The sequence below is a fragment of the Balaenoptera ricei genome, chromosome 1 (assembly GCF_028023285.1).
Source record: "Balaenoptera ricei isolate mBalRic1 chromosome 1, mBalRic1.hap2, whole genome shotgun sequence".
Taxonomy (NCBI): Eukaryota; Metazoa; Chordata; class Mammalia; order Artiodactyla; family Balaenopteridae; genus Balaenoptera; species Balaenoptera ricei.
The window spans coordinates 24,840,471-24,866,906 of record NC_082639.1 but is presented as its reverse complement, the minus strand read 5'-3'; the positions used below and the strand labels follow the sequence as shown (position 1 = coordinate 24,866,906).

The following is a 26,436-nucleotide window of genomic DNA, read 5'->3' as shown; positions in this document are numbered from 1 at the left end:
ACTGTGTGGTGTTTTTTGCAGATGGAGAAATGGAGCCCCAGAGAGATCATGATTTGCCTGAGGTCACACAGCTGGGAGGTAAGTAACGGGGGCAGGACTGGAACCCAAGTGAGTCTCACTCCAGAGCCCCTAAAGCTGGGGAGGTAGATAGATTCACTCACTCACTCATTCATTCGTACATTCAATATGCTCATTCACTCCTTCAGTATTCAGTAGTCATTCATTCATGCCTACTATCTGCCAGGCACTCTTCCTGGAGCAGGCTTTCAGTAATAAATTAGTCTAACAAAACAGATGAGACAAGGCTAAAGAGTTTGGGCTTGATTCCGTCAGCAACAGGGCGCACGGCCAGTTTCTGGGAAGGAGGGGTGACTGCCCTTCACTAGGAGCTGCCCTCACCCACCCCACCCCACACGCCTCCCCGCAAGGAGAGCCACCGTCCTCCTTCCAGGGAGCACTCTGCCACAGGCAGCCGTTTCGCAGAAGCAAATGGGTGTTGAGTAAGCCTCTATCTTTTGCCATCATTTGTTCTCTCAGACCCACAGTAACTAGAACTCTGGGGGAACGAGGAAGCGATTTCCTAGTGACAGAAAGAACACTCCATTCCACCCACTGTGGCTGCAATCCCCGCACACTGTGAGCTCAGGGGGCGCAGGGCTGCGTCTCTCCTGTTCTCTCAGTGGGTCCCCACTGAGCCCAGCACAGTGCTGGGCATAGGAATGCTCGATTTATTTGAAGAGAAAGGGAGAGATGAGGAAACTTCTCTGCAGCATCTGAAGGCACTCAGTGATGTCAGTGAGGAGGAGATATATTTGGATCCTCTTCTATTGGTTCAGGGTCTCAAAGGGCCTTGGCTCATTCTTGGGCACTGCTGGGTCAACTGCCCTGGGGAGGGGACCCAGAAGGGAGAAAGGGGTCACCATTCATTGAGTGTTAGTGTGCGTTAGGCTTTCCATATGTTATCTCTTTCAATCCTCATGACAATTCGGAGAACTAGATGGCCTACCTCCATTTGGGAGGAAAGGAGACTCAGAAGGGGGAAGGCACTTGCTCTGGGTCTCTAGCTACTAAGTGGCAGGCTTGGGATTGATTGATTGATTGATTGATTGATTGATTGATTTTTGGCTGTGTCGGGTCTCAGTTACGGCATGCAGGATCTTCGTCGAGGCACGCGGGCTCTTCACTGTGGCGCGCAGGCTTCTCTCTAGTTGTGGCGCGTGAGCTCCAGAGCGTGCGGGCTCTCTAGTTGCTGGGCGTGGGCTTAGTTGCCCCACCGCATGTGGGATCCTAGTTCCCCAGCCAGGGATGGAACCTGCGTCCCCTGCATTGGAAGGTGGATTCTTAACCACTGGCCACCAGGGAAGTCTGGCTTGGGATTTAGAACCAGGCCTCTTTCCGAAGATACTGCTTCTGAATAGAACATGCACCAAGGGAGGGGGGGTGGTGTGGAGAGAAGGGCTGTCTAAGACTTGATTCCATGGCAGGCAGAGACAGAGAGCCCCACCACCATAACTAACCAAAGAGAAAAACTCCCAGTTGCAGGTATTGGGAGTGGGGTGAGGGTGGTCAGCATCCAGAGGTTTAGGCCCTGAAGGGGTAAAGGGAGGTTTCCAAGTCCCTGGGTCAGCTGACCTCCAAGCTCAGTTTCTTTGGCCTCTACCTCTCATACCTTCCCTGCTCCAGCAGCACATCTCCTAGTGGAGGCGTCCAGATGGCAGGGAGGTCCAGGGAACAGCTGAAGATGCTGAGTAGGCCTCCCTCTCCCTGCCTCCCCATGGCCCCACAGATCATCCGGTGCTGCCAGCCCGTCTCATTGGCTCTCTCCTGGTTACTGTCTCTCCTCTTCTCTATCTTTCCAGCCTGTGGTTGCCGTGGAAACATAGTACAGTGACATCACTATAGGGTGAGGGCTGGGGTGATACTGCTCTTGGCAGGGACTGGTCTTGCTGCTTGCTAGATGTTAAATCCACATCTGGATCTACCAAGGGCAAAAAAGGGGGGCAGGAAAAGGGACAGGGCTCATATTCCTTCCCCTTGCCCCTCTTTCCCCAAATGTAGTGAGCATAAAGGGGCAGGGAGGGTGCAGGTAATCAGAGGGATGAGGGAAAGGTTGCAAATACCTAGAAGGGATAAGGATAAAAGTCACGTGGAAAGGAGATAGGGTGCGGCTAGGCGTCAACTTTGGTGAGCCAGGTCTGAGCGTGGTGGGGAGATGGGGTTAGGGCAGCGAGAATAGTGGGTGTGGGGTTTGTCTAGAGTTCCTCAAAGCACCATGCTGCTCAGCTTAGGCAGGGCCCAAGAGAGGAAGCAAAAGGACTTTCTGGCAGTGTCCCCCTCAGCCCACCCTGAAGATCTCTATAGCCCCTTCCTCACAGCCACAGCAGTTTCTAATCCTGTCTTAGAAATAAGAAAGCTGATTAGAGAAGCAAAGCAATCTGCCTTGGGTGGCACAGCAGGTGAGGGGCAGAGCTAATACCAGGTCTTAGGGGTCCTGCACTATCCATGGAGATAATAACAGCAGCAGCAGCAAGCAAACATTTATTCAATCTACCTTGCTCAGCATTTAAAAAAAATTTTTTTTTTAATTTATTTATTGCATTTATTTTGGGCTGCATTGGGTCTTCATTGCTGCGCGCGGGCTTTCTCTAGTTGCGGTGAGCAGGGGCTACTCTCTTTGTCACGGTGCACGGGCTTCTCATTGCGATGGCTTCTCTTGTTGCGGAGCATGGGCTCTAGGTGCAGGGGCTTCAGTAGTTGTAGCATGCGGACTCAGTAGTTGTGGCTTGCAGGCTCTAGAGCGCAGGCTCAGCAGTGTGGCGCATGGGCTTAGTTGCCCCGCCGCATGTGGGATCTTCCTGGACCATGGCTCGAACATTGTGTCTCCTGCATTGGCAGGCGGATTCTTAACCACCGTACAGCATTTTAAATGCATTATCTCATTTGATCTCCCAACACCTCTATACGGTAAATGCTGTCATTTCCTCCATTTTCGAGATGAAACTGAGACTCAGAGTGGCTTAAGTGAACTGCCCACAGCCACGGCTCGTACCCACTGGAATCAGAACTGGAACCCACATCTATCTGCCAGCAGCTGTCAGCCCAGCCCCAGCTCTCCAGCACTGCTTTATAAAGACCATGTAGGGAGAGAGCTCTGGTCCCTGGCTCTCCAGCCACTCAGTGTTTGAGAGAGGAGGAGGCCCTGTGTCTAAAGGTTGTGCCCTTGAGTTAGAAACTATCCCATCCTCCTCCTCCCCCTGTACCTGCTCCGGCAGTGAGGTCACTAGGGCTCCGTGCCCAGCCCTGAGGCCTGTCCTGCAGCTTTGGCAGAAATAATCCACCTTGGTCTTCTGGCAAGTAGACCTGTCCAAAAGAACCAAGACCTTGGGGGAGAGAGGGCTCTTCCTCCCTGGCCTTCTTCCCAGAAAGTTAGGGGAAGGGAGCAGATGTTCTCTACTTCCACATGGAGAAACAGAGGTACAGGGAGGCAGCCCACCACTCTATATTGATACATATGTGGCAGAGCTGGCGGGCCCCTCCTGGGCCCCTCGGTGAGGACCTCTGCGGGCCCGAGTTCAGCTGGGCACCACTCGCTTATGTTTTGTGTCTTCCTTCGGGAGCGTGTGTCTTGTTCGTGGTTGTCTCTCCAGAGCCTAGCCCAGGGCCTGGCACAAAGCAGGTGCTTCAATAACTGCTGGATTAAGAAATGAATGGGTTCCTCTAAGCTTCAAGTATGCTCATCTGTGAAAAGGATAATAATAACACCTACTTCAGGGACTTTGTTTTAAAAGTTCAATAAGACAATGCACTGAAAGCCCTCAGCATGCAATAAACAGCAATACAAGGTGGATCTTAATTGTTATTAAAAGTGCTTTGGAAACTGTAGTGTCAAACAAGGTAGGTGACTGCCGGTCTCTGAAAGTGCCGGCTGCCTGCCAGTGTGCAGAGGTCAGAGAAGGGCGGCAGGTGGGGGCCGCAGCAGGCAGGCAGAACGGGGAGCTGTCCTTGAGCCTGGAAGAGCTGGCTGGAAGGACAGAATTTCTGAAGGCGGGTGAGGAGGGAACGGCCGACCGGAGCAAAAGCTCGGAGCTGTGCGTAGAGGTCAGAAAAGCCTGGTGTACTGGCACGGTGGAGGGGTAGTTGGACCGCAGGGCGGAAAGGCTCGCGCAGGAGACATTCCGCAGGCAGGGGCGAGCACGTAAGGAGCAGGCGCGTGGCGACGGGAAGGGTCACGCTTTTGCCCGGAGCAGGCGGAGGGCACTCGCTGCCCCCGGTGACTCTCCCCTCCACCGGGCAGTGGGGAGTGGCGGCAGAGCGCAGGGTCTGGGGCCGGCTAGACCAGGCTCGCCATATGGACTCCAACTCACTCCTTATTTCCTGCGACCTTGTCAGTCCCCCTCTGAGCCCTGGACCCCTCACCTGTAAAATGAAGACCGAGATGCTTGCGCCGCGAAGAGTCGGCCAGAGCTTTCCCGGCGTGGGCATCAGCCCAAAAGTTTCCTTTCCCTCTAGACTCTCATCTCTGTTCTGACCTCAAGCTCGGGGAGGGACCAGGGGAGGGAAGATGTCCCTGGCGTGCGCCCCAGCTCACGGGCACCGTGCCCTCAACTCGTTTCTTTTTAGATTCCGAAGAGCGCCTTGAGGCCAGGGAAGGGAGTAGGTCCTACGAGCCCGGGGCAGGGACTCGGACCCCCAGGACCCGCGCTGACGTAGGCGAGCCGGGAGCCACCGGGTGCCCCTTCCCCCTCCCCCTGGCGGGTTGGGGGATGGGCGGCCAGCCCCAGGCTAGCTAGCGCCAGCCTGGGGCTTCCTATTTCGGGAGCGGGGTGTGGGCCACGCTCCGTCACGTGATGCAAGGGCCTTTTAAAGCGGCAGCGCGGGCTGGGAGTCGCAGGTCCCGTTGCACGCGTGCTCTGTCGTCTCTTTCTCAGCCTAGCCCAGCCTCACCATGGTGGACGCCTTCGTGGGCACCTGGAAGTTAGCGGACAGCAAGAATTTCGATGACTACATGAGGTCAATCGGTGAGGGCCGCTCGGGATGCTGGGCTGGGGATGGGCTGGCCGCGTGCCGGGTCGGAGCAGCGCTCCAGCTGTGGCTACTACCCTGCACGCCTGCTGCATCCCTCCTGGTAAAAGTTGGGGAACCCGGGGATGCGGAGAAGGTGGCAGCCTGCGCTACGGCATGCGAGGCCTGTTGGGAGGGGGTCTCTCCCAGTTCCGCGCCCGCCACACGGCACGGGGCATGCGGGATCTTGGTTCCCCGACCAGGGATGGAACCCCTGCCGCCTGCAGTGGAAGCGCAGAGTCCTAACCACTGGACCGCCAGGGAATTCCGGGGAGGGGGCTTTCATGTTCTGAACTTGGCAAGAGGGATTCCCAGGCAAGGAGGCTCAAGGAGGCAGCTGTGTCGGTCGATGTGGGGGCAGGGAGGCGCTTTCGGGGAAGAAAGGCTTCTGATCTGGAGGTAGGGGGCGGGTTTGGATAAAACGGGAGGGGAGGGAGGAAAAGAAGAGGAGCATGGGTGGTTTAGGAACTGGAGACTGAACAGTGAAAGGGAGCAAGCAGATTGATGGGAAGTGTCCTATGGCCTAAAGTAGGGAATCCCCAGGAGAAAGAAGATGGAAGGGGGAACAGCCCTGAACAGGATATGAGGAGCTGAGACAGGGGCCTGCACAGTTAGCAACAACCCCTGCCCCTTTACGTTGGGTTAGTTAGGGTAAAGGATTGTCGCTGGAGGGTGCCCTCTTTCTCACCAACCAGCCTAGTGGTAGGGTAGGGCAAGAGGCCCCATCACCAGCTGCAACCCAAGGATAACTGCTCATTGGGGAGGTGTCTGGTGGAGGGGTACAGCAAAGGGGCCTGGAGCAAAGCCAAGACCTGGTAAAGGCAGGGAGGGTCTTTGGTCTAGGAGGCTGTGGTGCTGGGATGGGGGAGAATGAAGATTCAAAGAATCCTGCAGAGGAGGACTTTGGAGGTCCCTGTGCCTTGGTTCAACAGATGAAGAAGCCAAGACCCAGACAGAGTAGAAACTTGTCAAATCAATTCCACAGCAGAGCTGATATGAAAACCTAGATTTCTAGATCGGCAACCCAGAGCAGTTCCCATTATGGACCCCGGGGGTGGGAGTGGTAAGAACTGCTTAACTAAGCATTGACCTCAGCCCTTCCCCTTCTAATATGGGCTAGACAATGAGGGTGATATCCTTTCTCTGGAATCCCCAGCTATGAGATTATCCTAGTCTCCCAGGCTAGGATAGGGAAAACTGGAATGTTGTTCATGATTGAGCTAGGTTCCATGCCTTCCTCCCAGGGAAGGGGGGCTGGATTACCCAAAGAAGGGGTGGGGGGTCCACTCCAGGCACCTCCCACCTGTTCCTGACCCCTGAAATAAGGACCACAAGTGTTGGCTTTTAAGGCCAAAGTGCTCAACTGCCTCTACTCTATGCTGAGCATTATGCCCAATGATTCCAGGAAGGTAGTAATTCTTGGAGAAGTAGGGGACCCTGGGCAGCTGTTGGGGAAGGTGGAATGCCCAGAGCTAGTTCCTCTCCCAAGTGTCTCCCAGCAGACATTAGAACTGAAGACCTGGGTCCCTGAAGTGAGTCGTGCCATCCTTACCACCCTTGCTCCCTTATTTTGCCCCAACCTGGGTTAGGGGGCTGAGAATCCAACTAGCCTGCTTGTTGTACACATGGAAAAAATGAGATACCCATGGGGGGGAAAAGACCTTCCTTAGCTCTCAGTAAATAGCTTCAGCTTCGTTTCTAAGTAGAACCCATCTCTTCGTGAGACTCCTAATTCTGTAACTTTCTCTTAGCTGAGTCTCTCACCCACTCCACAATGCCTTCCTTCCTCAAACGCTCCACACCTCTGGGTAGGTCCTAAGTAAACAGAGCTCCTTGTGCAGTGACAAGGCCCTGCTCTGTGCTGGGAAGTGGGATTGACCTGACTCACTCTGATAACAGGGGGCAAGACCAAGTCCCTCAGTAGCCAGGCAGGGTGGGCCAGCAGCAGCACAGCTGCCTGTGCCCCTCTTGTTTTAAACCAAGAGTTCTCAGAGGACAAAGAGGCCCAGCCTAGTTGGTACCAGTGATCTCAGGCACACTTGGTGGCCGTAGGGCACAGATGAAGTACATGCTGGGAGGCAGGACGGCCCAGGAGGAAGAGTGAACAGTTTTAGAGCCTAAAGTCAACCACTTACCCTTTGACTTTGGGCAAAAGTCACTTCACTCTCCAAGCCTTATTTGTAAATTGGGGATAATAAAACCCACCATTCAGGGCTGTAATAAACATTAAGTAAAACAACCCATATAGCCAGGCACATCTGGAGACTTTCCACCCACCACCTCACCGCAGCCTCTGCCCTTGGAGGACAGCTCAGCAGAGGCTGCTGGGAGCAGAGGGGGAGGTTGGAGGCAAAAGGACAGATCTCAGGAAAGCCACAACCTGCAGGGCTCTTTCTTCCACACTCTCTTGCAGCACTCAGGGAAGCCATGCTTGGGTCAGGAGGGGAGTTCCCACAGAGCCTTAGACCAGGAGACCTGGATTGGAGTCCTGACTGCCTACCACTTTAGGCCTCTCCTAAATCTGCACACATAGACAAACACTCCCTTTTGCCTACCTCCTAGATCATGGTTAAGAGGCTTTGAAAATGTCTTTGTTACCATACTTGGGGGACAAGAGCACCAGTGCATCTCAGGGTAAAAACTTTCAAAGGTGGAAAATTCTTGTCCATAGGCTCTGGAAGGCAAAGTCCACATTTACTTCTTTCTCCCTCAGCCTGTGCCTTGAAAGCTGCTCAGGTGCCCTGGAAGGGAGCCTTGTGCTCCAGCCTTTATAGATGAGCAGTACAGTGAGCTGTGCAGTTGAACATTCTGGATTTGAATTCCAGATTTTTGACCCTGGGCTTCAACTCATTCTCAGTTTTTGCATCTGTAAAATACAGATAATAGCATCAATGCTTCGGGGAGACTGGAAGGACTGAATGAGATGACACGTGTAGTTTTTACCATACAGAAAGCACTTAATAGTAGCTTATTCTAATCTCAGCTCTGCCACTGACTTGCTGTGAGACATGCCTGTCCATTAAGTTTCTCATCTGTCTAATGGGATCAGTAATGTCTCTTCACCACACAGAGCTAACGGGAAGACAATTAACAAACAGCCATGCAAAGTCTTTGAAAGTTCTCTCCCTTCTTTTCCCCCTTCCCCACATCCAGGCCTAAGAGTTGTTCATTGAGCTCCTTGTACCCTGCCTCTCGCTCCAGCTCATACTCATACCCTTCCCTCTGCCCTCAGGTGTGGGTTTTGCTAACAGGCAGGTGGCCAACATGACCAAGCCTACCACAATCATCGAAGTGAACGGGGACACAATCACCATAAAAACACAAAGCACCTTTAAGAACACGGAGATCAGCTTCAAGCTAGGAGTGGAGTTCGATGAGACAACAGCAGATGACAGGAAGGTCAAGGTGAGTCGAGGAAGGGTCCATGGGGAATGGAAGGCCCTGAAGGGGAATAGGGTGGTGCCCTATTATTGCACCTTGAGGGGTAGGCTATCATGGGGGATTGAAGTGGCAAATGAGGTCCATAACGCCTGTGCAGTGCTGGGATGTCCCAAGTGCTAAATGCATGTTAGTCCTATCTTGTTCTCCTCCCTCCCATCTTGGGAAGCATCTACCTGTTGCCTCTGGGAGTGGGCAGCACAGAGCCAGGATAGTCTGACCTCACTGTCTATGCCAGCTCCAGCTGGGTGACCTTGTGCATGGCATGCAACAGCTCTGGCTTTCTTTCCCCTTCCATAGATGGGGGGAGTTATGTGGACATGGCTGTGACCTCAGGTGCTTTAGGAACAATGCCCAGAAGTCAAGGTCCTCCACTGAAGGGTCATCCTGGCCTTCAGGAGCCAAGGAGACAGCTGGGGACGAGAGGTTGAGGCCTACTCAGATGCTTCCTCTTCTCCAGCCTCCACCTCCAGGGCTTGGCCAGTGACCCTGAGAAACCATTTCCAATGCTGCCAGCCTACAGGCAGGAAAAGCTATATTCTGGATGGAGCGTTGTCTTTGGTGTGTTTGTAGTGTCTTCTCACCAAGCCTTAGCCCCTCTCCTTCTGGGGAGGGCGAGTACATCTGCCCCCAGTCTCAGGACTTGTCACCCGGTGGTGGCTGTCTTGGCAGCTTGCCTCAGGCCTCCCAGCCACTGAGCCAGGCATGGAAGAGAGAGAACTAAGGGGTTTTGCCTTCAACAGGGTGTACCTATAGCAGTACCTTTCCACCAGACCTTTCCATTCAGCTCCTCAGCTGTTTCTTCTTCCTCACAGCTGCTCCCAAGGATAGGAGAGGGTCTAATCTCCTCCCTGTGGAGGAAGCTGGAGCCCAGCCCAGGATCATACAGGAAGCTGGCAGCAGAGATGGGATGGTACCCAAAGATGGCAGCCTACCTTGGAGAGAGGTGCCTGCCCTACCACATGCCTTTACCTCCTTGAACTAGCCTACCTTCTTGAAGGACAAGAATCCCAGTTAAACACAACAGTAGTTCTCTGGGATGCCTAGGCTAAACATAACCTGCTCTGAATGGACAAAAAGCTAGGGGGATGAGAATGAGGAGGAAGGTGGTGGTAAGGGTGCACACCCACCGACCCACTGGCCCCAAGCACATACACACAGCCTTTGCAGACTCTTCTGCTGAACCCTGGTCAGTCAGGGTACCCTAGCCTGGCTTAGAGCCCCCAAATTTCTAAAGAGAGACCTGGGAGAGTTGCCAAATGAGAGCCAGCTGATGCAGGCTGGCAGCACCCAGAAGATTAAGTGGACATTTGACCAGGGCTGTGGAACACTCCAAGGGCCCGCAGTCCCAGGACCTGGCAGTTGCTGCCCACTTGTCAGCCAAAGGGGGTCACTTGATATGGACCAAGAGGAGTAGGAATACGGGGCAGGGTCCAATTTTCCAATACCTCCCGTCCCCAAGGGTCTTTTAGACATTATGTGTGATCACCACTTGGCCGGAGAGTCTCAGGATTACTCCTCCTCACCAGTCTTTCCCAGGGATTAGGCTGGTATCCCCCTCTGTATCTTAGTGGGACTGGGCTGTGGGCATCACCTAGAGTATGGGATAAGTGCCCATCCTGAAGGCTGGTGGCACGTCTCAGAGCCAGGCTGTTCCTCTCCCTACTCGCCCAACAGCTGAAGGCCCCTCCCCCAGCCAAGCAGCAGTGGTGAACTAGACATCCTATGGGGCTAGGTTGGAGGTGGGCTGCCTGATCTCTGATCCTAGCACCGTCAGTAGTTTGGGTTAGAGGCTGGGTCCTTTGTGGCCCCAGTGACCAGACCCCTTCCTGCCCCTCAATCCTAGCTCAGATCTCAGCTCAGGCCTCTACCCTCTTTCCACAGTCCGTTGTGACGCTGGATGGAGGCAAACTCGTCCACACGCAGAAGTGGAACGGACAAGAGACAACACTTGTGCGGGAAGTAGTTGCTGGGAAACTCATCCTGGTAAGATGGATAACTCTGGAGCCTCACCCAATTGGTTTCTACTGCCCCTTCAGCCAAGCCTATTGTGAAAAGCCAGGGTCATCAGTGGGACCAATGGAAGCTGGAACAATGGAGGGTGGAGGCAGGCCTGGGTGGTATTAGGTAGGAATTTTCTATGTAGTGGCTTTGGACTTGCACAAGCCTCGGTTTACATCGCAGCTTATAGGGTGCATGACTTTGGACAAGTCTCCTTCTCCAAGTTCAACTGTAAAGTGGGTGTTAATAACACCAACCTTGCAGGGCTGCTGGGAGGTCTGAAGGAGACAGTGGATGTAGAGCACAAAGCATCACTGGTGTGGGACCACTACAGTAGGCACACTCCATGGCCTTAGTTTCATCCTCTGCATTGCCACATTGCCTTGCCCCAGGGAGAGGTAGAAAGCATGGCCAAATCTGATTCCAGGCCCATAGGAGAGGCTCCCATCTCCCAAGCCTTTGGGCAGGGACAGGCTGGTGATGGGTGGGGCCCCAACTGACAGCACAGTCATTTCTACTTCATTCCAGGCTCACCTCCTCTCAGAGCTTTCCATGCCTGGCCTACTACAAGTACCTAAGGCCTGGGTTGGAAATGACAAACAAGCTGGCAGATCTGTCTGTTTAGGGACAAACTTGGGGACTTCACTTGAAGAATGTAGCCTTGACTGAACACCCCCAGGGGTGGAGACAGCAGCCACCCGTGATCTCTGCCTCCTTACTCTGTAGGGCCTCAGGTTTTCGCCTCAGCATCTTCACTGCAGACCTTCTTGGGTCAGTGTAACCTGCTCACTGCATTCTTGCACTTACACGGGGCAGGGGGCCCTGCAGAGTTAATAATGAGTTACCTAGCTCTGGTGGGAATGTGATATACAGTACCAAATACTCACTGGGCAATTGAGCTACGGTGAAACCATGGGCCTGGCTCTGTGATACCAGGCAGGATGTTGGGGGTTCAGGCCTCTGGCCCTGGCACTACCCTAAGTTAGGGAAAGAATGGAGAGTTGGTGGCCTAGTAAAGTCCTTTCCCAAGAGCCTCTGGACATTTTTATTCACCTGTTTGTCTACTATGTGCCAGGCACCATCTTAGGCACTAAAGATGAAGGGAGAGGAGTGGTACAAGGGAAAGAGAAACACTCTGGGATCTTGACCAAGTTACTTCCTCCCTGAAAGCTCATTTCCCCAAATCTCTACAGGAGGAATTACAATGCCTAACTTAAAGACTTGGGGGAACTCCCTGGTGGTGCAGTGGTTAGGACTTGGTACTTTCACTGCTGTGGCCCGGGTTCAATCCCTGGTTGGGGAACTAAGATCCCGCAAACCGTGTGACATGGCCAAAAAAAAAAAAAGAAGACTTGGTGTAAGCATTAGGAAAAAATACATGTAAAGTACCTGGCACATAGTAGGTAGGCAGTAAATGAAAATTTTTAGCATGAAGGTAGAGGGCTCTCCCCATCAGAGTGGAGAGTATTCCCAATACCTTCTGTGTCCACACCCCTGCCCTAACCTGACTCTGTCTTTTCTTCCAGACACTCACCCACTGCAGTGCAGTTTGCACTCGCACTTATGAGAAAGGGGCATGACCTGCCCACTCCCTCAACAACTGCTCCTCTGCCAGTTGGCTACTCCTGGACTCAGCACCAGATTGACTCATTTTTTTCCTCTGGCATTTTGTATAAATCCACCTTGATTGGGGAAATTCTCCTGGGGTCAGGTGGCACCAGCCTGGATCCAGTTCTGTTCTCATTGTGTATGTTTGCTTTTTTAACTGCACCCAAAGGGTGCTCTGAGGTCAATAAAGCAGCACCTAGGCCACCCAGTTGCCTTTTTGCTTTTGGTGACATGATTCTGGGAGTCTCAGTTTCTGTGTGTGTCAGAGAGTAGGCAGAAATGACTGCCACTCAGGAAGAACCACTGGATGAGAGACTGAAATGGACAGTCTCAGGGACAGTGATAGCTGATCACCTTACATGTACAAAAAATAAAACAGCTGTACCTACAACTTCCCTTTACACTGCCCCCTCCCTATGGCCAAATGAGCTAGTCCAACCTGGAATAATCACTCAGTGGCGGGGCTTCTGAACTGTCACCTCAGGTCCATCCTGCACTGAATGCCTTTGGGTCTGGACAGTTGCTCTTCTCTGTGGAATGCTGTGGTCTCTCTCTTTCCAGAACACAGGCTTAGGACACAGGATCCAGGCTTGTGCCAGTGGCAGTGGGAGAAAATGCCCACTGGCGAAGATGACGGCTGAGCGTCTGCCTATGTGCTAGGCCATTACTCATGGTTCAAATTCTTACTGGTTCTCTAATCAGCCCTGGGGGAGAGGTCATCTAATCATTACAGAAGTGAGGGCTTATAAGTGATCTAAGAAGGCTGTGACTTGCTAGTGCCTCTGGCACTGTACCTTAGCTGGGCTGCTCTCCAAGGTCTAAGGTAACATGTTAAATGTTTTTCTGTCACCTAATGCAGCCTCAGTGACTTTTAAGTCTGTAAGTTACAGGAAGAGGGATTATACCAATAAGGACTCTCAGTAAGTTTAAAACCAAGCACACTTCCATTTAGGGCCAGGAATTTAAGCAGAGACCTGAAATGGAACCAACTTATTCACACTGTAGTAAATACAAAGTAAAGCAATGATCTTGGCTTGAGCTGTCTGGTTCAGTGATCGGGCGGAACATCACACACAAAGCTCAGTCACTGCAAACAATGGTTTTCTGGCTGTGACCACTGGCTGTCACTTCTAACATAGTAGAATCATGTTAGGGGGAATGGAAAAAGTGAGCACCACTTCTTACCATGTTCTCCCTAGTACTGCCAGTCTCCCTCTGCCCCTGTGTTGGATGCAGCAGAGATCACCCGCCAATCAGCCCAAGGCAGGCCAACAGGGAGGGGCCAATCACTCCGTCCTCCAACTACAGCCAGACTCACCTCCACAGCAGTACCTGTGGCTCTAGCCTGGACTCCTGTATAGGAGTCTGGCTCTGGCAGTGGCAGCTGGAAGAGGGTAATAGGACCTCCTGCTGAATGAAGGATGTTGGGTGAATGAATGGGTCAGCTGCAGGGGTCACTTGCAAAGGGACTGGAATGAAGAAGACAACTCATTCAGGCAGATACTTTTGATATCTCCCAAACCTGCCTGTGGCAGGAGGGGAAGCCATCTCCCATGGGAGAGAAGTCAATGGGGTGGAAGGCCATATTCTCACTACTGAGTCTTTCCAGGAGCCAGCGCTTCAAGGCACAAGGCTCCTGGTTCCTTCTCTCCACCACCCCCTCCACTCTTTCCACTCTCACTCCTTGTGCTTCTTCTTGTGCTTCTTCTTCTTTTTCTTCTTCTTTGCTGCCTTGCTGTCTTTTGACGTGTGCCTTGCCCTCTTGCCTGTATCACTCTCAGAGTCTGAGCTGTCAGAGTCAGATGACTTCCTGTCTCTATGTTTCTTTTTCTTTTTTTCCTAAAAAAAAATAAATGAATAAAATAAAAACTCAACATTGTATGTGTATATTTGCTTTAAAAAATCATGGCCTGTAATCATTAGGGGATAACTTAATAGATTAAAAAACATTGTAATTAAAAAAACAAATTACATCTTTAAGTACTAACAAGAAAAAGTGCTCAAAATAAGCGAAAAAGGATCAAGTCATAACGCAGTATGTATTCTAGGTTCCAGGGTATGTAACATAATATATGTGTGTATGTTTATACACACACACACATACATATACATGCATATCATATGTATTATATATATTTACATATATAAATTATAATATTTAGTACATTAAATCATAATATAATATGTATATTTAACATACCTGTATATATTTAAAATACACAGAAAACAATGGAAAAGACACAAACAGTCACAAGTGTTACCTCAGGAATGAACTGCATACAGGGAAGCTGAGGTCTTCCGCTGTCCTTTTTCATTTTTTTTTTAAACAAGCATTTATGACTTTCTTTCTTTCTCTTTTTTCAGCCGTGCCACGCGGATTGCGGGATCTTAGTTCCCCGACCAGGGATTGAACCCGGGCCGTGGCAGTGAAAGCATTGAGTCCTAACCACTGGACCGCCAGAGAATTCCCTATTACTTTCATTTTTAAAACGCACAGGATATTAAAGCTGAAAGGAGTCCTTAGAGATCACCTAGTCTGACTAGAGACAGTACTTCACATGCCCAAGAATATGAGAGTAATGCATTTAAGACTCCTGACTCCCAGTCTGGTTTCTATTAGACCCTGCTGCCAGGGAAAATAACCGCCATCAATTAATAAGGCCCCACCTGCTGCCCTTGAATATTTACCATCTCTAACTTTCGCAACCAACCTTACAAGAGTATACTGATAAAGAAGAAAGCTCAGAAAGAACTTTCTCAACACTATTCCCACCACCCTACGCCACCAAATTAACAGCACAAACGCACACAAAGGCTGAGACCCTGATCCCCAGGCTTCCGTAGGGTACTTGGAGCAGTTTGTAAGCACTGAATAAACCTTTTCACTGAATTGCAAATGTGTATATTGCCTCAGTAAGGTTTCTAAGAAGGAGAGATCATGGGAGGCGGAAGTGAGAGTAGAAGAGGGCAAGGCTCCTGCCCCTCCTACTAGGCTCCCATCCAACACCCTGAGAGCTGTACGTCTGCCTGACACACTAGGTCTTGGCAGCTGGCTGTGAGAAATGGTGGACAAAACACAGAACCAGGTGTTAGACCCAGACTTGAGTTCTGGCTCTGCCACTTACTATTACTCTTCTGTAACCCTGGGCAAGTCATTTCACCTCACTGAGGCCTAGTCTCCTCAAATGTAAAACAGAGATAAGAATAGCACCTATGTCACATGGTGGTGAAGAGACAGTATCTGTGGCTGGAGAAGTTGAAAACCACTTGCCCCAGATCACACAGGCAGGGTTGGGATCTGCATGTAGATCAGACGACTGGAAATCTCCTGAGTTTTCCTTGATTGCACGTGGCCCCTCTTCCTGTATAGTGATGGGAGGCCTCATGGTATATGGTGGTCAGAACAACAATTTTGGAATAAGATAGAATTAAGTTCAGGGACTTCCCTGGTGGCACAGTGGTTAAGAATCTGCCTGCCAATGCAGGGGACACGGGTTCGATCCCTGGTCCAGGAAGATCCCACAGGCTGCGGAGCAGCTAAGCCCGTGCGCCACAACTATTGAGCCTGTGCTCTAGAGCCCGCGAGCCACAACTACTGAGCCCATGCGCCACAACTACTGAAGCCTGCGTGCCTAGAGCCCGTGCTCAGCAACAAGAGAAGCCACCCCAATGAGTAGCCCATGCACCGCAATGAAGAGTAGCCCCCGCTCGCCACAACTAGAGAAAGCCCACATGCAGCAACGAAGACCCAACACAGCCAAAAATAAATTTAAAAAATTAAAAAAAAAAAAAAAAAAGAATTAAGTTCAAATTCCAACTCTGCCACTTACTAACTATGTGACTTAGAACAAAAGACCTAACTTTTTTTTTTTCTTTTTTGGCCCGCGCCGGGTGGCATGTGGGATCTTACTTGCCCAACCAGGGATCAAACCGGCACCCCCTGCATTGGAAGCACAGAGTCTTAACCACTGGACCGCCAGGGAAGTCCCAAGACTTTTTTGAACCTCAGTTTTCTTTTCAGTAAATTACAAATAATAAATACCTACTTCAAAGGATGCTATGAGGACTAAACATGGTAAGTACTAACTATAGTGCCTGATACATGGTAGGAACTCAGTGGTAGCTAGAAGTATTGTATTATTCTCTTATTTTAGAGAACTCCCAGAATGTTCTGACAATCTGGCCAAGTATCTACAGCAGATGAGTCAAAGTTCTGAGAGGAGATTAAACCAAAATTCTTTCTTGGAGTCTCCAGTGGAGTAGAGAGAGGGAAAGCTTCCCAGGCCCAAGTTATCAAGCTGTAGGAACCATGGCTGGGAGAAGTTGAGAGTCGGCAAATCCATGGTTTGGCTTATGGTGTTGCAGTTTCCTAGATGGGAAGATAATGGAAGTCAATCACAGGCTACACGGGCTTGGCAGCCTCACCCGTCTCTGCCCCTTAGGTAGGACAGAGTCCTGGGAAAGTAAACAAGCAGATGCAGAGTCTGGCACCAATTCCCCCAAGACTGGCCCAGCCTGGATACATAAATGAGAAAGGAAAGTAATAATACTTCCTTACAAACAAATAGCACTTTAGTTTATCAAACTTCCTGCATCTCGTATCTTGTAATAATAATCTGGTAAGGTCAGAAGTCAGGAATTATTATTGCTATTTTACAGAGGTGAAAACTGCAACTCAAAGAAGTGACCAAAGACAAGACAAGAATGTTACACTTTCTAACTCAGAATTTGGCGTTATTTCCACTTTCTCAATGATACAGGCTCAGAAGGAGGAAAGAGAAAAGCAAATCACTAGAGAACCCTGGCAAGCTAGAACGTTGACTCTAGGTAGCAAGGACGACTCGGGAAGATGGCTTTCTAGACCTCAATCTTGATGTAAAAGCTCTTTTGCAACCCGAATAAAGGAAATCTAGTTCTCCAGCAGGTGGCATCATTTTCATTTTGTCTCTAACCTTGAGCTAGAGAACAAAAATTACTTCATATGTTGTAGTTCAAGAGGAAAGCTGGGAGTTGGAGTAGAGGTGAAGCTGGAAAGTCAGAGGTGAAGCTAGCTTCTGGTCCCTTGACTACATTCTGGGGAAGAGGAGCATAAGGTAAAGGGTAATGACCCAGAAGTGTGAGCTCATGGTAGACAGGTCGGAGGGGCAGGGGAAAGAAGCCACTGCTCAAAACCTCTCTCTGAGAAGCACATATCCTGTGCTACAGCAGCTAGCCCATCCACTTTCTCTATAGTTCTAAAAAAAGGTTAGCAGCGGCCCAGCGTGAGACAAAAACAAAAACTGAGAAAGGGGAGTAACAGCAGTTAACACTTACTGAGTACCTAATTTTCTAGATGCTGGGCTGGGCACTTTGCACACATACCCCATGACCTTCAAAACAAATCTATTAAGTGGGCATAATAATCTCTGTATTTTCAGGAAAGAAAATTATAACTTCAGAGAGGTTTACTGAGATAAAGTAACTTGCCCAAATGGTAGAACCTGGATTTGACTCAGGCTGGGCCCCAAATTAGATGTTCTTTTTAGCTCTGTGTGTTAAAGCCAGCACCTAACTTAGCTTTTTCTAGCCCAAAGGCACTGATCTAGCCAGAAATCAAGCAAGCAAGCATTTATTCTGTTTTATTTATTCTTAAGAATTATTCTTGAGAAGGCACTGGTTATTTATTCTCTTATTCTTGAGAAATGATTGATTCTCAAGAGATAATTTGATTCTCAAACTGATTCTCTAGGGTTAATTTTTATAAAGTAGGATAGAGGGTGATTCCTGGTTAGAATTTGCCTATAAGCACCAGTTTATCATAGCTTGGAAAGGGTAAGACCAGAGGGAGAAGGTTATTAATCAACTCACAAATATTTACTGAACTTTACTACCTATAAAGCATTTTAGAGAGCCATAGTTACATACAGTGTTGCTTAGGAGATAGGAACACATTTTTAATAGAATTCAGACAAATACAGAGTACCTACTAGTGCAAAGCTATAGTTGCATGCAAAGTAAACACATTCAGTAGCTCAGGAGTGGTGACTGGCACCATTCCTCCAAACCTGAGCCAACCTCATCAAACAAGGGAAAGAATAACTCCCAATAACCATACAGTACATTCATTCAACAAATATTTGTTGAGTACCTTCTATGAGCCAGGAATATCTATTAACTAATTTGTCTCTTATAGTACTTGAATGACATTAGAAATCAGGGAACAGAAGCCTTCAAGGGATACACTAATCAAGGAGAAAGATTAATTAAGATACTAGGCAGTCCATGGAAGTGATGTAAGAAAAGTACAAACAACATGCCATCGACACACAAGGGAAAGAAATCAATTATGTCTGAGGAATTTGAGAATGGCCTCATGAAGGATATGTAATGTGTTGTGCTTTTGAAGGATGAATATGACTTTGGCAGGTGGAGTAGTGGTAGTAGTGCTGACGGAAGAAGGGAACTGAGGGCCTTCCAGCCAGATGGAAGACAGAATGAAGCAAATGCTTGGAAGATCCTGTGTGGCATACTTACCTTGTACTGGATCCCATCCCTTCTTTCCTACTCAAAGACATCGGTCCAGGAATTGTCCCCTCTCTCCTGCATCAACTTGTCCTTCTTTAATGGCTCATTCTCCAAAATAAACAAATGTGCTATAATAGTTCCCATTTTGAAAAAAAACAACCCTCCTAAACAATTTTAACCAGGTTGTCAACCTACCACTCTACTGAAACAGCTCTTGTCAAAGTTACCAATGATCTCCACATGGCCAAATTTATGGTCAGTTCTTAGGCCTCATTTACTTGATCATGTGGATTACTAATACTATCCATTAACTAGCTTGCTACTTCCACTTTTCCCTTCTAACCATCTAATTTCCATACAGTAGCCAGAATAATTATCTTAAAAGATAAGTCAGATCATGTCATCCCTCTAGTAAAATGCCTAATGACATCCATCTCAGTCTAAGTGAAAGCTGAAGTCCTCAGATTCTCCTGTAAGGCCCTGGTTTCCTCTAACTCATTCACTTCCTCCAGCTACACTGGCCTCCTTACTGTTCCTTAAACATGCCAAGCTCATTCCCAATATCCAACTATTGTACTTGTTGAAATGTTCCCTCACCACTTACCTGAGTAGCTTGCTTTCTCACTTCCTTCAAAGATCCACTCTAATGATGCTTTATGAGAAAGGTCTGCCCTTACCATCCTATCTAGAATGGCAAGTCAGCTATCCCCTTACCCCTATTCTAGTACTCCCTAGCTCTCATTACCAAATTGATTTTTCTCCATAGCACTTTTCAGTACTTGAAATATTAGTATTATTTTATATTTATTTACTAGTTCATTGTCTGTGACTCCCATTAGAAAGTAAGTGCCATGAAGACTGGGATTCTCCTGATTTGTTCACTATTGTGGCTGCAATGACTAGAACAGAACTTGGCACACAATAGAAATTCTTTTAATGAATGAGGTTGGAGTACAGTGTGTGAGGGAAGGGACTGGTGAGAGATGATGCTGGGATGTTGGACAGATTGTGAAGAGTCTTAAAGGAACTCAGACTTTATTCCATAGAAGAAGGAGAATCCAGAAGGCTTTCGAGCAGACTACACTGGACGACTCTCTGTGCTCCAGCAGAAGAGGCCCAGGACTGGCAACCTCTCTCTCAGATAGGCACCAGAAGTTGTCTGGAGAACAGAACAGAGCCAGCACTGCAGCCAAGGGGATGATATTCCTATTTCTGTTCTTCTAAATATAGTACAGCAGAGAGTAATTATAGTAGCCACATGAAAAGAAGAAAATTATATTCTGGATCAAATATAGCTAAACTTCATTACAGTAAGTCAGCAGCCTGATCCCCAAAGCAGATGCTTCCTCATAATATAGCCTGACTCAGAAAGACCCATGATGGCATATGATAAGTGAAAGAGGCTAGCAAAGCACATACCACAGGTTCATGAAAGATTATCCAGGGCTTCACTACAAAAACCTTTATTCCTATTTTATCAACCTCTTCATAGCCCATTTCCATTTGCAACACACAGCTTCCTCCTGGTTCTAATTATGTCCAACAAAAATGACTTATAATTTTCAGACACTGGGATGAAAACCGTCATGGTACTGAATAGGTATTGCATAGAATTAAACCAATACGTACTAGATTTTTGGACAAGGACATGCATTCAATTCATGTATGTTTGATAAAAAGAGGTGGGGGCTCAGGGCTAGAAAGATCTCTTACTCCTGCCCCTACTCACCAGCAGCAGTAGGAGTCAGTCCCTATTACTCTCCAAACTGAGGGCAGGCCTCACTGAGTGAAGGGACCGGAGGAGTTACACATGTCACATATGATGGACTCTATCAATTCAAAAGTGCATGCCTATATGTGCCAGGCACTATTTGAAACAGGTGACACCCTTTCTTTATCCTGGCCATTTCCTGATTTCCCAACATGCCTAGCACCTTCTCCTGTCTTAGAGACTTTACATTAGACATTCTCTTCTACCAGACTGCAGAAAGAAGTGGGACAATGAAGCAGTCTTGTAAAGAAGCAGAGATGAGAACCCAGTAGACTTGTTTTTCACTTTCTGGTTCTAATTCTGGATGGCCCAGAGCCAACTAGTGCTGGAACAGGTGTCCAAATCTGCCACTCTCGCACACTCCAAAATATCCATCTCAGGTAGAAGTTTTTACTGATAAGGAAAGCCAACCTCCTGCTGGAATCAAAGATTTAGATGGGGGAAGAAACAGGAGGCCTGGAAACTTGATTTACGGTTGTGAACAAAAACAGATCAATAGAGAGCATATTCCTAGAGCACTTTACTTTATCAGCTCGGTGAAATACATTTAAGGAATACAAATTCACGTAAAACAAATAAATGAAACACATTTGAAAATTTAAAAAATCAATAGATAACATCAGATGATTACTAAGGGTAGCTGGTAACAGAGCAAAAACTGGCCCAAAAGTGACCTTATAAGACCTGATAAGTCAATCACCTAACACAATGCACAATAGAAAAGTATGAGGCACTCAATACATAGTTGTTGAGTAAATAAATAATTGAAGAGCTAAATGAATTAATGGTAGAAGTGTGGTATAGAAAAGAATATTGGGTTAGTAATCTGAAGAACTGGGTTCTTATTTCAGCACTATCTCTTATAGTTGTGTGACTTTAGGTGAGACAATTTCTATTAATCTCCATTTTCCTAAGGTGTAAAATGGTGGGATAATAATGCCTACTCTGGCTACCACACAGGATTGTGTAAGGATAAAACAAAATAAAAAATGAAGATATTTTGAGGCTTCCCTGGAGGTCCAGTGGTTAAGACTCCACGCTTCCACTGCAGGGGGCATGGGTTCGATCCCTGGTCGGGGAACTAAGATCCTGCATGTTGTGCAGCGTGGCCAAAAAAAAAAAAGAAAAAAAAAAGAAGATATTTTATGAACTGTAAGTACTAAACAAATATAAGGCATAAAAGATAATAAAGGGATTAACGACAAGGTGAAAAGACAATGACGCTAGATGATATCTTGGTAGAAACAATGGGCATCAAGGGGGAAGTTTTTACAGTTTCAGCTCCCTGGAGCACTTTTTAATCAAAGAGGACTCATGAGTTAGAAGTTCATATACACAAAGGTACTTTAAAAATAATAAGGTTGATGATTATTACTGCCATTGTTCATCAGACCATTTCTCTACTAAGTGAAGAGCGACAGAGGGTAGGATAATGGGTTGACTAAGCAGGTCATAACGCACCTCATGCCTAGCAGATCCTTAATAATTATTTTGGCGAACTGAAATACACATCTCAAAGCAGCTTTAGAAGCAAAGCAATAACTAATTGCACCAGGTGTATCAAGCAATACAAAAACAACCAAAGACCCACAGAAGTGAGATATCCACAGAACCACTTCAGGAATCTGACAAATACCATTTAACCCCTAAAAGGTTAAAAGAGAATGAGAAACCCCTGGAACATACAAACAGAATCACAGTTAAAAATCTAGCTCTACTAAACAAGTAAAATTGCCTGTTTGTAGACATGATCTTGTAGGTAGAAAATCTTAAAGATTCCACAAAAAAACTGTTAGAACTAACCAGTGAATTCAGAAAAGTTGCAGGATACAAAATCAACACACAAGAATCAGTTGCATTTCTATATACTGATAATTAGCAACCCGAAAGGAAAATTAAGAAAACAATTCCATAGCATCAAAACAATTCCATAGCATCAAAACAATTCCATAGCATCAAAGAGAATAAAATATTTAGGAATAAACTTAACCAAGGAGGCAAAAATACTTGTACACTGAAAACTACAAAACAATGCTGAAAGAAATTAAAGACAACACAAATATATGGAAAAACATCAATGTTCATGGATTGGGAGACTTAATATGGTTAAGATGTCAATACTACACAAAGTAATCTACAGATTTGATGCAACCCTTCCAAAATCCCAATGACATTTCTTGCAAAAATAGAAAATTTCATCCTAAAATTCATATGGAATCTCAAGGGACCCCCAAAGAGCCAAAATAACTTGAAAAAGAACAATGTTGGATGACTCACATTTCTTGATTTCAAAACTTACTATGAAGTTAGAGCATTTAAAACAGTGTGGCTCTAGCAAAAAGACAGACAAATGGACCAATGGAATGGAATGAAGAAGAGTCAGAAATAAACCCTCATGTGTACAGTCAAATGGCTTTTGAAAAGGATGCCAAGACCATTCAATGGGGAAAGGACAGTCTTTTCAACAAATGATGCTGGGGATACTGGATATCCACATGCAAAAATATGAGGTTGGAACCTTATTTTACACCATGTTAAAACAAACAAACAAACAAACAAACAGCAACAACAAAAAACCCTCAAAAAATGGATCAAAGATCTAAATGTAAGAGTTAAAACTATAAAACTTTTAGAAGAAAACAGAAGGAAAAAGCTTCATGACGTTAGATTTGGCAACGATTTCTTGAACATAACACCAAAAGTACAGGAAACAAAAGAAAAAAATACAGAAGTTGGACTTCATCATGATGGAAGATGTTTGTACATTAAAAGACACTATCATATACTTAGTATGTGAACATACTTAACACTCCTGAACTGTACTTAAAGATGGTTAAGACAGTAAGTTTCATGTGTTTGTTCACCACAATTTTTTTAATGTAAATCTGAAAAATAAAAATAGAACACTACCAACAGAGTGAAAAGGCAATCCAAAGAATGGGAGAAAATATTTGCAAGTCATATATCTGATAAGAGATTGATATCTAGAATATATAAAGAATTTTTTGAACCCAGTGTCTGTACTTAAACCCAGTCTCTGACCACGAAGCCTCTTTCTTTTCTTTTTTCTTTTTTTAACATCTTTATTGGAGTATAATTGCTTTACAATGGTGTGTTAGTTTCTGCTTTATAACAAAGTGAATCAGCTATACATATACATATATCCCCATATCTCCTCCCTCTTGCGTCTCCCTCCCATCCTCCCTATCCCACCCCTCTAGGTGGTCACAAAGCACCGAGCTGATCTCCCTGTGCTATGCAGCTGCTTCCCACTAGCTATCTATTTTATATTTGGTAGTGTATATATATGTCCATGCCACTCTCTCACTTCGTCCCAGCTTACCCTTCCCCCTCCCCATGTCCTCAAGTCCATTCTCTATGTCTGCGTCTTTATTCCTGTCCTGCCCCTAGGTTCTTCAGAAGCTTTTCTTTTTAGATTCCATATATATGTGTTAGCATATGGTATTTGTTTTTCTCTTTCTGACTTACTTCACTCTGTATGACAGTCTCTAGGTCCATCCATCTCGCTACAAATAACTCAATTTCGTTTCTTTTTATGGCTGAGTAATATTCCATTGTATATACGTGCCACATCTTTATCCATTAATCTGTTGATGGACACTTAGTTGCTTCCATGTCCTGGCTATCGTAAATAGAGCTGCAATGAACACTGTGGTACATGACTTTTTGAATTATGGTTTTCTCAGGGTATATGCCCAGTAGTGGGATTGCTGGGTCCTATGGTAGTTCTATTTTTAGTTTTTTAAGGAACCTCCATACTGTTGTTCTCCATAGTGTCTGTATCAATTTACATTCCCACCAACAGTGCAAGAGGTGCACTGTGCACCTCTTGCACAGTGATAATAAAGCCTCTGTTTTTAAGCAACAGCTACTAGTAGCTGACACGCACTGGGCTTTGCTGTATGCAGGCACTGTGCTCAGAGTTTTATGTGCATCTCCTCATCCTAACAACCTTATGAAGTAGATGTTTATTGTTCCCATTTTATAAAGGAAACAGATTCAGAGAAGTTTAGTAATTAGCCTAAGTTCCACAGTGAGGAGGTGACCCAAATGAGATTAGAACCCGGGCAGTCTGTCTCCACAGCCCAGGTTCTTAAGTACATCCTCTACTGCCTTCAGAAAAGCAATTCCTCAGCATCCACCTGATGTAATATTGCATAGCCACTGCAAATGAGCATTATTAAGACTATGTGGTGGGCTTCCCTGGTGGCACAGTGGTTAAGAATCCTCCTGCCAATGCAGGGGACATGGGTTCGAGCCCTGGTCCAGGAAGATCCCACATGCCGCAGAGCAACTAAGCCCGTGCGCCACAATTACCGAGCCTGCACTCTAGAGCCTGCACGCCACAACTACTGAAGCCCGCACGCCTAGAGCCCGTGCTCCGCAACAAGAAAAGCCACCACAATGAGAAGCCCGCTCACCACAACAAAGAGTGGGCCCCGCTTGCCGCAACTAGAGAAAGCCTGTGTGCAGCAATGAAGACCCAACACAGCCAAAAATAATAAATAAATAAATAAATTTATTAAAAAAAAAAAAAGACTGTGTCAAAAATGGAAAGATGCTATGACAAAGTAAAAAACAGGAAACAAAATTATACATACATTTTAATTACATCTAGGTAAAACATGCATTTGAAAACAGCTAGAAGAAAATATGTGCCACAATAATATAGATTCTGGTAAAGTATTAAGATTATGGGTTGCCCTTCTTTTGCTTTATATTTAAATAATGAGGTAATATGGTGGAAGCTTCCCATTTCCCTCTTTAAATCAAGTCCTCAGACCTCTATGAGGAAGGCTAGCATCAAGAATAAAGATATGTAAAGCCAAACCCTGTGTTCAAAAATAAGCAATACTCAAACTATTATGTATAAAATAAGCTACAATGATACACCGTACCACAGCGGTCCCCCAACCTTTTTGGCACCAGGGACCGGTTTTGTGGAAGACAATTTTTCCATGGCGGGGTGGGGGGGATGGTTCAGTTGGTAATGCGAGTGATGGGGAGCGGCAGATGAAGCTTCACTCACTCACTTCCTGCTGTGCGGCCCCGAGGGGCGGGTGGGGAGTATGGTTGGGGACCCCTGCTGTACAACATGAGGAAGAGAGCCAATATTTTATAGTAACTATAAATGGAATATAACCTTTAAAAATTGTAAATTACTATATTGCACACCTGTAATTTATATAATATTGTATATCAACTATGCTTCAATTAAAAAAATTTTTTAAAAAAATGAGATATCATCTCACACCGGTCAGAATGGCCATCATCAAAAAATCTAGAAACAATAAATGCTGGAGAGGGTGTGGAGGAAAGGGAACTCTCTTGCACTGTTGGTGGGAATGTAAATTGATACAGCCACTATGGAGAACAGTATGGAGGTTCCTTAAAAAACTACAAATAGAACTACCATACGATCCAGCAATCCCACTACTGGGCATATACCCTGAGAAAACCATAGTTCAAAAAGAGTCATGTAAAAAAAAAAAAAAAAAAAAAAAGAGTCATGTACCAAAATGTTCATTGCAGCTCTATTTACAATAGCCAGGACATGGAAGCAACCTAAATGTCCATCGACAGATGAATGGATAAAGAAGATGTGGCACATATATACAATGGAATATTACTCAGCCATAAAAAGAAATGAAATGGAGGTATTTGTAATGAGGTGGATGGAGTTAGAGTCTGTCATACAGAGTGAAGTAAGTCAGAAAGAGAAAAACAAATACAGTATGCTAACACATATATACGGAATCTAAGGAAAAAAAAAAGCCATGAAGAACCTAGTGGCAAGACGGGAATAAAGACACAGACCTACTAGAGAATGGACTTGAGGATATGGGGAGGGGGTGGGGTGAGATGTGACAGGGTGAGAGAGTGTCATGGACATATATACACTACCAAATGTAAAATAGATAGCTAGTGGGAAGCAGCCGCATAGCACAGGGAGATCAGCTCGGTGCTTTGTGACCACCTAGAGGGGTGGGATGGGGAGGATGGGAGGGAGGGAGATGCAAGAGGGAAGAGAT

At 46.8% G+C, this 26,436-nt stretch overlaps 2 protein-coding genes across 2 annotated transcripts in view; one reads left to right on the top strand and one right to left on the bottom strand.

Moving 5' to 3' along the window:
• The first annotated feature begins 4,884 nt into the window (after positions 1-4,884).
• On the top strand, positions 4,885-12,343 carry FABP3 (fatty acid binding protein 3). The gene is made up of 4 exons (XM_059917700.1): positions 4,885-5,018; positions 8,294-8,466; positions 10,384-10,485; positions 12,027-12,343. Exons 1-4 carry the CDS (start codon positions 4,946-4,948, stop codon positions 12,078-12,080), a joined length of 402 nt encoding a protein of 133 aa, XP_059773683.1. The 5' UTR covers positions 4,885-4,945; the 3' UTR covers positions 12,081-12,343.
• A 686-nt stretch (positions 12,344-13,029) lies between these two features.
• The window catches only part of ZCCHC17 (zinc finger CCHC-type containing 17), a 57,417-nt gene continuing 44,010 nt past the window's right edge, over positions 13,030-26,436 (bottom strand). The window contains exon 8 of the mRNA XM_059917684.1: positions 13,030-13,947. Coding sequence (XP_059773667.1) covers positions 13,786-13,947 — 162 coding nt within the window. The 3' untranslated portion in view covers positions 13,030-13,785. The remainder of the gene's footprint in view (positions 13,948-26,436) is intronic.

What these genes read in the sequence shown, in the direction of transcription:
- FABP3 (XM_059917700.1), top strand. Translation starts at nt 4,946, where the DNA reads ATGGTGGACGCCTTCGTGGGCACCTGGAAGTTAGCGGACAGCAAGAAT. An exon ending in CAGATGACAGGAAGGTCAAG is followed by an intron (nt 8,467 to 10,383) that starts GTGAGTCGAGGA and finishes CTCTTTCCACAG; the next exon opens with TCCGTTGTGACGCTGGATGG. An exon ending in TTGCTGGGAAACTCATCCTG is followed by an intron (nt 10,486 to 12,026) that starts GTAAGATGGATA and finishes CTTTTCTTCCAG; the next exon opens with ACACTCACCCACTGCAGTGC.